At 41.1% G+C, this 12,259-nt stretch overlaps 1 protein-coding gene across 2 annotated transcripts; it reads right to left on the bottom strand.

The window, feature by feature from the left end:
* Window positions 1–7,846: 7,846 nt before the first annotated feature.
* LOC147618824 (amino acid transporter AVT1H-like) lies at window positions 7,847–12,042 on the bottom strand. 2 transcript variants are annotated; one of them, XM_086773900.1, is made up of 4 exons: window positions 11,701–12,042; window positions 10,507–11,190; window positions 9,508–10,109; window positions 7,847–8,532 (listed from the first exon to the last, which is right to left on the bottom strand). In XM_086773900.1, exons 2-4 carry the CDS (start codon window positions 11,138–11,140, stop codon window positions 7,996–7,998), a joined length of 1,773 nt encoding a protein of 590 aa, XP_086630026.1. In that variant the 5' UTR covers window positions 11,141–11,190; window positions 11,701–12,042; the 3' UTR covers window positions 7,847–7,995. The 2 variants fall into 2 exon arrangements, with proteins under 2 accessions (XP_086630026.1, XP_086630025.1); XM_086773899.1 differs by having other exon boundaries at window positions 11,350–11,762.
* Window positions 12,043–12,259: the final 217 nt, after the last annotated feature.

The following is a 12,259-nucleotide window of genomic DNA, read 5'->3' on the forward strand; positions in this document are numbered from 1 at the left end:
GGTTGTGCAAAGATTAATGGAGAGTCTTTATGTCCCTTCAGACACCCGTACTCCAATTCTCACTGATTCTTCAATTGTAATGGCAGTAGCCAAGAATCCTATCTTTCATGTCAAGACCAAGCACATTGAAGTACACTACCACTATGTTAGAAAGAGACTCCATGTAGGTGATATCAATTTGATCTATTGCAGTACACATGATAATGTGGCATACCTTTTCATTAAAGCCTTATTTATGAGACCTTCCACAAAGCTTTGGGCCTCATCTCTTTTAGAGACTAATCTACAATCTCTGTAAACCTCACATTTATACTATAGGGGAGTTTGTTAGATATCTATGATGCATAGGAGGATGATCATGAGATAGGAGATACAGATATTGAGGCCATTACGCGTGAGGACGAGCCTACCATTGGTGATGCTAATTTTGATGAGCACATGAGTAGCACAACTTACAAGTAGTAGTGGGTTGAATGTATTTGTAGATCTAAACACTTGTTTGGATTTTGAAGTAGATAGTTTGGCAAGGGTTGATCTCATTGAGGATGAGATTGAACCGTAGCCCATCATTGATATTGGCTAAACTATTTTACATATTGTCTCATTCTCCTCACCTCACTTAATTTTTGTATATGTGGGTTTGCAAAAAAGCATTGATGTTTTTGTTAAAATTATGTGCTTTGGTAATCATGGGAAATTTTTGGAAAGCAGTGATGTATATTTACCAGCCTACAACAAAATCTCACTTTTTGTATTCTCTGTTTTGTGTCTAAATACGTGTCTAATTCTCAATGTAGACGCACTAATAGACGCGCTAATACACGCGTAAATAGATGGGCTGTTAGACGCAGTGTTAGATTCTCAGTGTAGATGCGCGAATAGACGCGTCAATACACGTGCAAATAAACGCGCTATTAGACGCACTGTTAGACGCGCCCGTAATTTCTCTATTCAAGCAATGCCTATAGACGCGCCCGTTTTGCGCGTCTATCAAGCGCGTCTATAGTTGCTTTGTGTTGTTGTGCCATAAATAACCAACCTTTGCTAACTATAGAAAACATAAACATATTGTAAGACCAAACTAAAATTATGGTAAGAAAGAGCATAACACAACACACAATCCTTTATTGTAATCTTTTTTGTTGTAAGACCAAACCTAAACTATTTGAATGAGTCACACATAATTTATTTTCCAATAAAACATCAAAATTAAGAACATAAACATTACCAAGATTTTCCAATAAAACACCAAAATTAAGAACATAAACATTAACAAGAATTGCATGAACCATTAAGGAAAATTGCTTTGTTATCATTCATAATATATAACAATTTCAAAACAAGACGACTATGCAACAAAAAGGAATGCTATATAAATAAGTAAAGGATAATTCCTTTTTAAGAAATGGATAACATGGAATGTCTTCAAGTCATGATTTGAAGATAATATTGTCCTTCTCCTTGTATAAGCATTGATGATGCATTTCCTTACTTTGCCTAGAAAATAAGATCAATAGTATAATCACCACGTTATGTGAAGGTAGTTATCAACCACTTGTAAAATAACAAACACTTTTTAAATCTTTTATTTCTTGATATGGATACTATTTTAATATGGATACTCTTTTACGAACACCTTATTAATACTCACTTATGAGACATTTATAATCTCTTTATAACACCACGGATCATGCTTGTGCTAAAATTTGTTCTCAAACTAGGCACTCTAGAATGATGTTTTTTTTAGTCTGTGTTTTGAGCAAACTTTTTCGAGTGAGATATTTTTGACCCCCTCTCTCTCTCTCTCTCTCTCTCTCTCTCTCTCTCTCATGATCTCATTCCTCCCCTCCTCCTCCCAATCTAGTCGGGCCTGGCTTTCAAATTGATCCTCCACCATCCCTCCTCACATACATTCTCATCTCTCTCCCTCTCTCTCTCTCTCTCTCTCTCTCTCTCTCTCTCTCTCTCTCTATTCTTCTGTCCCTCATGATCTCATTCCTCCCCTCCTCCTCCCAATCTAGTCGAGCCTGGCTTTCAAATTGATCCTCCACCATCCCTCCTCACATACATTCTCATCTCCCTCCCTCCCTCCCTCCCTCCCTCTCTCTCTCTCTCTCTCTCTCTCTCTCTCTCTCTCTCTCTCTCTCCTAAATCACTCCGTAGGTTACCAACCTACAGTAAGGAGCTTTGCCATCTTGCCTACTCAAAAAATGGGCACTTATATTTTATATTGTACAAAAGCACTGAAACATATAAAGCGGCTTTACCATGTGCTTAATGTTACATAGGGAAAGCCTACAGACTATGTGTACATAGTTTCTTAAGACTATTAATAGAGACTAGACCATTTTTAAGTTTGGTCGACCTAGTGTGAAAACTACTCATTTGTAAGTCTGGTCGGTCTAGTGTGAAAACTATTCATTTGTATACAAGTCATTTTTTATAATAAGAAATACACAATTATTCTTTTGTAATATTTTTTTTAATCCTTCCTCTTCTTGCTTACTTGCATGCTGTTAGATTCTTACATGCTAGATGAATGCATTTTGAATAGGTTTGATTGTAGATTTTCCACTTCAATTAGCGTCTTCTTTCCCTGCCTTTTGTGAGAGAGAACCATTGGTGATAATGCTATGCATAGAGTCTAAAACCAATAGTGTATAAAACAAATAAAATAAATTCTCCCATAGCACCCAAGGGTGCATCATAAGAAATTATGGTGTCTTCAAGGCTTACCTACGGAGAGCTTGCTTGCTTCTAATGTTTCATAAAGATAACCTAAAAACAAAGAACCAAAATAAAAAAGAAAACATTAGCTTAGGTATGCTAGAAACCAAAGAACCTAGCTATGAGAGCATGCATATTATGCATGCTCCCAAGCCTAAAATAGCAAACTCCCAAGCATGCGAGAGTGAAACAAAACCATAGCCATGATAAGAAAATATAATGCAAAAGATGGTCTTACTCATGTATTGAAATGATCAGAAAAGACAATGCAAAAGATAATCTTATCCATGTATAACTTGGCTACTAAAATGCAAAAGACAGTCTTACCTAAAGAAGGGTCAAGAGATACAAGTTTGGATCTGCAATTGATCTCTAGAACCCCTTTCGTAGTAGAAAGAAGGAATCAATCTTCTAATTCCAAGCCTTGGGAGACTACTTAAGACCACACAAGGCCTTCTGTAACCTATAAACCATCCCCTTTGATCTCGGAATCTCAAAGCTTGGAGGTTGCTCAACATACACCTCCTCCTTCAAGTCACCATTAAGGAACACTGATTTTACATCCATTTGATACATCGGCCACACTGCTGAGAAGAGGCAAGGGTAAGAACTGTCCGAATCATGGCCATCCTTGCTGTCGGGTGCAAAGGTTTCCTCATAGTCGATGCCATGCCGCTGAGCATAGCCCTTAGCCACTAGTTTGGCCTTGTGTAGAAATGGGCTCATGGTGAAATTTTTGCAAATCAAATCAAAAGTTAGCAGAGATTGCACATTTGGAATCTATTAATCGAGACCTTTCCAATGATATATAGTATGATGGAAAATTTTGATTATTCAAGAAGTCCCCAAATTGGTGATGATGTTACATGCCACATCATCACCAATTTGGGGATTTCTTGAATATTCAAAATTGCTTATCATGCTATATATTATTGGAAAGGTCTCAAAAAGTAGATTCCAAATGTCCAAACTCTGCTCACTTTTGAGTTGATTTGCAAAAATTTCACCATGAGCCCATTTTTCTAGAGAGAGGAGGTGTGGAAATCCTTAAGGGGCAAAAATGAGAGCCCATATTTTGCCTAATGCATATGGAGTCATCTTAGGTACTAAAGTCATCGGAGATCGTTTGAGGGTATGGACAGCTGTAGCCACAACCTCTCACCAAAGTGGACAAGGAATATCATGATGCTCCAGCATCATCCTCACTATCTCCACCACATTCCGGTTGTTACGCTCAACTACCCCATTCTTAGAAGGCGATCCTCTATTGGCCACCTCTCTCTTGATGCCATGTTCCACACAAAATCGCACAAAACCGCACAAAAGCATTATAAGAGAACTCCCCTCCTTTGTCAACCCGAAGAGTCTGCACCTGTAATCTAGACTCCTTCTCCACCATAACATGCCACTCCTTGAATCGAGCAAAGGCTTGGTCTTTCTGGGAAAGAAAATAAACCTAAGTAAACTTACTAAAATCATCTACAAGAGCGTATGACGTACAAAGAACCTCCCAAAGATGGGGTTTGCATAGGTCCACATAAGTCAGTGTGTACCAACTCCAAAGGTTTCTAAGCCCGCCTAGTAGTCTACTTTGGAAAAGACTCCCTATCCTACTTACCACGAATGCAAGAACTACAGTGTCCCTACCTGCTACCAACATCTGGCAAGCCATCCACCATCTAGTCCCCCCTGAAAGCCCACTACAACGCATTCACATTCAAGTGGCCAAAACCAAAATGCCACAAATCACCGAGCTAATTACCTGTCAAAGAAGAGAGTGCTGAGAGTTTGTGGGTCCCGTTCTCCATTCCACCTTCCTAAACAACTTGGCTTGTTGCTTTGCCTAAGAGAGCAAGAAAATGCTCATCAAACTCCACCCATGTGCGAGCCTTGCAAACCTTATGCAATGACGAAAGATGAAAACCAAGGGATGGGACATAAAGAACCCAGGAGGAATGCTTCCCCCCTTTGCCATCGTGAATAATCTCCAACTTTCCCTCACTGTGAATCGGGATAGTGGATTTGTCACCAATAAAGATGTGACCTATCTACCGTTGAAGATTGTGTAATAACTCTTAGGAAGGAGTCATGTGCCTGGAACCACCACTATCAACAATCCACTTCCAACTATCAACAATCCACTTCCAAGTATCCTTAGCGGATGAGATCAATTGCCTCCTTGCTTGAAGAAGATGAAGCATCTGTGTCCATAATCTCCAAGTGCACAAAAGCTAGAGTCTTTGTAGCTCTGCTGAAGAATCAACACTTTTCTCAGTACTCCATTGAGGATACTTCCTCCAGTAGTGATCCTTGTGGCCACAATGATTACAGGTCTGGTCAGCCTTCAAAGCATCACGCTTTGAGTCGAGCTTCTTCTCAGAAGACTTTTTCGGACTTCCCTTTGCCCTTGTTGTTGTTGTTGTTGTTGTTGCGATCTTTTGACCATTGGCTAGTTAGAGCCTCGGAACCTCCGCCCTGTGGAGGGTTTGTAAACTGCTCTTCTTGATCCAACACCATAGGCACAAGCTCCTCCCATGTGAAGGTGTTGATCCTAATAAGAATAGAAAGTTGAATACGGAAAGGTCAGATGAGACAGCAAAGTGATGGCCATGTCCTCTGAAGATATCTCCTTCCCAGCCTAAAGAACTTGCTCTCCTGGAGAGCCTGGAGTTTTTTTATGTGCTCCCACATCATCGAAGACTTTGTAGGATTCATCACTCACATCTGCACTTCCAACGAAATCCACTTCATGGGTGATACCTTATTATACAAAGAAGCCAAGTGTTGCCAAATCCCTTGGGCCAACGTCGTGTGTCTGATGTGATTGATCACTTTTTGGGGTGTGCAATTAAGGAAGATGAAAGAACATACACGAGCATTGACACGATCCCAAAACTGTACCTGAACCTCCCGCTCTTTCCTAGTAGAAGGTAAAAGCTCACCCTCCTCCAACTCTGGCTGTGGAACTCTAACCACAATGAAATCAGCCAAATCATAAGCCTCTAGGATAGACTCCATCATTACCTTCCATATGCCATAATTGGTCCCGTCCAACTATCGGTCCACAAAGAATGTCGGGAGAGTGGGGATCTTCACATGCTTCTCAGCCATCTCAAGGGTTCATAGCATGTGGGTGGAAAAAAATGAAGAAGAGGGTGCAAACACTATGCAAGTTGGCTGTCTAACAATGATGGCCGCCTTCTACCTGTTTCTCCAAGTCTCAAATAGCACAAAAACTCCCCAATCAGTACCAAAAAACAACAAACCCTCAGGCTCTCACTATCTCCAAGCTTCAAGCCACATGGGGCTTTGATACCATGTCGGAATGCATAGTGGAAAAGCGATGAACTGTTGTGAGAAAGAAAAGCAGAAGTGTAGAGAGAGAGAAGCTATATAAACTCTGCTATATGTACACAAGATCTGGTACAAGCCTAATGGTGTGGGCGGAAATGGTGGTATTTATACCACCATGTGCTACTAGTCGGCCAGCCTAAAATAGGCTGACGGTAGGAGAAAATGCCCACGATTGAATATCATCCGTTGGCTAGCAAAAATGGTAGTCGACCAGGTCCTGAGCAAGTCGGCCAGAGATAGGACAAGTTGGCCAAAAATAGATAGCCCCCATGACCAGACAAAATAGGGAAAACAACATGGAAAATGAGGAAAATTGGAGTACTCCTAATTGGGTGGGAACACCCACAACAGAGGCCCTCACTCCCTAACTACTGAGTAATGGTACAGATAGGAGATGACTGCTAACACGTGCCTCTATCTCTTTTCTTGTGCCACACTCATAGTGGCATGCACATACCACCTAGCAATCAACACTATCTGACAGGTCCATAAAACTTGCTTAAGGAGTTTCTAGAACTTGCTCAAAATGGTAATTTCTCATGTTGGTTCGATCTAGGGGGTCGAGATGGCACCTCCAATTTATCACTACATGGGGATACATTAGAGACAAGGTAATTAATCAGATGAGGGAGGGATTAACAAGGATACTCTCATGTATGTACATTAGGCAAGGGAATTCATTAGACATGGGAGGGGACACACATGGATGCTTTTATGTGGGAACTCCACATTCGGTGGGCCTCTATATTACAAGGTCATCTATAGGGAGGGGACAAACATGGATGCTCTCATGTGGGGACTCCACATTGGGGGTATATTAGACAAGAGAATTTATTAAATGAGAGAGGAGACAAACAAGGATGCTCTCATGTGGGGACTCTACATTGGGTGGGCCTCTATATTACAAGGTCATCTATAGGGAGGGAAAAACAAGGATGCTCTCATGTGAGGATTCGACATTGGATGTGCCTCTGTCACACAAGGTTACCTTGCCATGGTTAACATGGTTACCCTCCTTTGATAGCATGTGGCATGAGGGACAAGATCACACATTATATCTAATTTGGTAACATATAAAACACTAGCCAAGGAGTCCTAATAACTCAATCCTTTGTGTGAACTAAAATCCAACTAAGAAGGGAATTCAGAGGTACTATGGTAAGTCAAATGGATATAAGACATGCAACCTAGGCTATAGCATTTGCTAATGTCCATGGGATCTCTATCAGTAGACCAAAATCTACAAACATCAGAGGGGGTGCGATTGTTTCTATGTGATGAGCTGTAGCTTGATCGAAAGCACATTTGATTATTAACAAATGAATGTGCAAAAAGTTTCCTTACAAAATGCACTTACCTCTAAAGAAGTTGGAGGAGGGAAACAATGAGACTTATCATAACAACTTTTATTTTCAAATGTTGGCCATGTTTTCTAAGATTATATGAACATTGTGTGTAAAAATAAATGTCTACTAATGTTTTTGAAAAAGACTAATCGATAATATTTACCAACATTGTGACTTTTTAAAACAGAGACCTTCTCTAATTTAGGTCATGTGATGTGACCAAAGAAACATTTTACAAACATTGTAATATGTTTAATCAAAATAGCTTATATAGCCACTTTGGAAAAACCCCTCATGTACCAAAACTTCTTAGTTATATCCTAAGCAAAGAAGATGACCAATTTTGATAGCCAAATGACACCATTTTGAAACACCAAGTTCTTTAGAAGCAATTAAGTTTGAGATTGTAGACAAGTATGTAGAAAAAGGTGCAATAATTAGGCACAAAAATCAACTCTCATGAGTTATAAGAGAGTTTGTCACAACATGTCTCTTAAGTGTGCTAATAAGTTAAGATTATTTCAGGTAGTAGAATCAAAACCATTGATAATGTAAGGGGTATAGGGGTCTAGTTCTTTCTTCTGTTGATCAAACCTTGAATTGAAACAACAGTACCACATGCCCCTATAATTACCCCAATAATCACAAGTGTGGCTATCATGATGATTGTTTTCATCTTCAATTGGTGCCAGAAGAGTTTCATGTAAAAGACGCATGGAAAAATCATGCAGATGGCTATAGTCATGGAAGAGCCAACTAGTGCCACAATGTATTCGAAGTAAGGGAAAACCATGGAAAAAATGGCAATCAAAGCTAGCACCATGGACCGCATGAGTGTACTCATTCCATAGAGCATGGTCTTTGATGTTTTGCGTCGGTGGCAATAAAGATAAGTCTCGAGTGCTGTGGTTATGGGAGAGAGTTGAAGTGCAAACTTGAACATGGGTGTGATTACTGTCATCCAAAGTATAATTTTTGTGGTTATAAAATGAATGGGCATGCTAAGAGTTATTTGTGAGGCTGTATGATCTCCAAACATGTATGCCCCAACTATACCAAGGCCAGCTATGGAAGAAGTTGCAATAGCAAAGCTCGTCACCAATACCTGTTACACAATTCAAAGGCTCAAATAAAAACACAAATACTTAAAACAAACTAACTAACTAAGGATATCTTCAATTGCTCAAAGCATGGTCACATGCAAGGTAGTTTTGCATGTTGTGTCAAATGTCTTATTGTGTTAAAAGAGACAAACTAGGTCTCTTATAAAATGTTTTGTCACATATCTTATCTTTGTGTAAAAAGAGAAAAATCAGTCATTATAAAATATGCACATAATGTTCACTAGTATGAAGGTTAAAGATTGCTAGAGGAAGTGGGTTAACTCTAAAGACAATGTATGAGGAAATGTGTTTGCAAGTGCCATGTTATTTCCCAATAACCTTTGAAGGTAAAGGAGCACCATCAATTTATGAAGCAACCTAGGAGAGAATCCACAAGGCCGTTGCGTTATTACTTAGGGCACCATTGGCATTTTCTAGTGATCTTTGAACATAAATTTATAAATTCATTTTCTAGTCAGAGAATCCACGTTATTAGTAAGGGAACCATTGGCATTTTCTAATGATCTTTGAAATGAACATATATTCATGAATCATCCTAGGAGAATCCACAAGGTCTCTAGTTGAAAAGTTAGGGCACGTACCAAATTGGTAAATTCCCATATTGACATTCTCAAGGGAGTTGTGTGAGGGTAAATTGTGTTCTCTCTCTCTCTCTCTCTCTCTCTCTCTCTCTCTCTCTCTCTCTCTCTCTCTCTCTCGGGAGTTGTGTGAGGGTAATTTGTGTTCTCTCTCTCTCTCTCTCTCTCATAACAGAGTGTGGTGAGCGTCTATGTGAGCATGCACCAACATTCTATGAAAAGAAAATGCCATGATAAATTCACTAGCACACAAGCCCTTTGCAGTCATAAAAGGGGCAAAAATAAATGCAACCTCTACAATGAAAAAGTAGTATAAAGCTCTCACATTATCACCATATTATTGTATAAAGAGCACGAGCACCAAGAGAAAAGATGTACCTTGGTAAACTTTGTGGGATCCTTCATGGACATGTAGATACTAGGGAAGACACTAGTCCCTCCAAAAGAGAAGGCATAGAGGCCAGCTGCGACAGGAACACCTTGGATGCGCAAGAAAGGGATGGGGTGGGTGAGGCCAATGTGGTTGACAGTTGCAGCTAGCAAGACGGCTATGAGGAGCAAGATGGTGCTGGCAATGCACCACATGGAGGTGAAAGACAGTGCACTCAAGTCCCTGAGCCACACGGATGGCAGCATGATGAGAGAGGCCACAAATATCATGAAGTTTCTGCCGCTCAGACCAGGCAAGCTGAAGCTCGAGTTGGGGAAGATGTAGGCCAAATTGTCGCCCACAGAGATGCAGTAGCCCACCAGCGTCCCTGTTATCTCAATGTAGAACAGAGCTGTTATGAGCTTCCTGATCTTCTTCCCAAACGCCATCCTTGCAACATCCTGATACGTTGCGCACCTCGGATGGTGCTTCACACATGTGGCCATCAGGTAAGCTGAGTACGCATAGGCTGTTGACACTAAGAGTGCTATTATTGCCCCCATCCAGCCTGCCTTGGCCACCGCAAATGGAGAGGACAGTATTCCAAGACCTGGTTTAATCACAAGCCACACTCTTCAGTTATATTATTGCCTTTAATTACACGCTAATCAACTTTCAATTGAGTAAGTGTCATCCAAGACCTGGTTTAATCACAAGCAACACTCCAACTGTTATATTATTACCTTTAATTACACGTTAATCAACTTTTAATTGAGTAAGTGTCATCCATTAACTGAGCTCGGATCAATTCTTATAACAGAGTGCTTGTGAGTGCCTGGTCAATTCTTATAAGAATGTGAGTGCTTGTGGGTGTTTGTGAGTGCTTGTGAGTGTGTGTGTGTGTGTGTCGATTTCATGCAATTAAATGAACAGTTCTCCGGATCAATCTCAGCATATAGTTGATAATTAACGCTAAATAATTATACAGTGATCACGCCGCAGCTTACCATACAGCAAGCTCACGCAGTTCAATGTTGCCTGGAAGAAGGTTGATTTGCCATGCGGAAGGCCAGCTTCTGCATGGAAAGCTTTGAGCTTCTCATCATTGATTCCAATCTCAGAGGGAGGAGGTGGTGTTGCTATGGTGATCAACAAGCTACACGCCGTGGTCGTGTGATCCGCAGGCGCAGCGGCGGCGCCTGCAATGGTGGTGTGGTTTTTCATAATCTCCAAATCGAGATTACTGCCCATTGCCTTCTTCTTGTCAAGAGCAGTATGCATCTGGTGCCCATTCATGATTGCTCTCTCATCTGCTGCTGCAACAATGTCGCCATCGCCAGTTGTGCCCACAGGTGGTGAACCACTCTTCTGTATATTGCTGTCGCAGGAGCTCGTTACGTTTGCATGTGACTCCCCGCTTGCATGGGGGTTATCGTCAACTGAGCCCCCGTTTGAGCCCCCGTTTGGCTGGGGGTGGCTATCACCTGCATGTGACCCCCCGGTTGCTTGGCAGTTGCCATCATCTTCCCATAAATACAGTGGGTCTGTGGCCGTTGTTGGGCCATGCACCCCAATGATAGTAGGCAATGTGAAGGGGCGGCCAAGGGGCTCGATAGGCACAGTTACTGCTTGAGAAGCCATTAATTCTTAAGGGAATGTACGTGGGCACAGAAACGCGCTCTATCTCTCAGCTGCACACAACCCCCCGTCCCCCCCCCCGTCCCCCCCCCCCCCCCCCCCCAAAAAAAAAAAAAGCCATCAACATATATTGCACACAAAGACGATTTTATCAGCATATACCTCATACAAACACACAAGCTTTTATCCTAAGATCATAAGACAGCCTTTACCTCATACACACACCCACAAGCTTGCAAGGCCTTTACCCTAAGATCATAAGAGAACCTATCCCTCATACACACCCACAAGCTTGCAAGGCCTTTATCCTAAGATCATAAGAGAACCTATACTACTACTCTCCCCACCCTCCTACTATGAATTCCCACCCCTAATAACTCAACTTGCTCGCAAGGTACAATGGACTATGTGCTTTGCTTGCAAGGTACAATGGAGTTTGTGCTTACTTGCCCATGCTAAGATCATAAGAGAACCTATACTACTACTCTCCCCACCCTGCTACTATGAATTCCCACCCCTAATAACTCAACTTGCTCGCAAGGTACAATGGAGTTTGTGCTTACTTGCCCATGCTTGCAAGGTACAAATGGAGCTAACACTATCTTGCAAAAGTTCAAAGTGCTTTGTAACATATGCCTTCTGGCTTCCATTTAAATAGGTGTAGCCTCTCTAACCTTTGATAAGGATTCTCACTCTAGATTCTTTACCATGGTTAAGGCACGTGGACCCAAGGATTTCTTATAGAGTTGCTCAAACACACTTCTCTTAGTCCCTATAGGTCACCCCACTTGTTTCACTCCCTTTTAGCTTGTGTATACCCTTATGGTGGAAGTAGGTTTTGATTGTATGGCACTAGTAACCCAAGTGGTCATATCTACATACCACCTTATCTCCTTCATCTCATCTCCCTCATACTTCACACTCCTATCTTCTACCGAGATTTTTGCCACCGTCCAATAATTGTTTCTAAGCTTTTATTATGTCATTGTCCTTCGAAGATATAATGTAAGTTTTTTTTGTATGGCATTAGTAACCACGTTTCAATTTACATGCACACAACCCAATCTTCCTCATAGTTGTTGTTATTATGCATTCCTATTAGTAACTAAGCTATGTGTGCCC

Source organism: Cibotium barometz, chromosome 34, assembly GCF_041138505.1.
Source record: "Cibotium barometz isolate CiBa-2024 chromosome 34, ASM4113850v1, whole genome shotgun sequence".
In the NCBI taxonomy this organism is placed as follows: domain Eukaryota; kingdom Viridiplantae; phylum Streptophyta; class Polypodiopsida; order Cyatheales; family Cibotiaceae; genus Cibotium; species Cibotium barometz.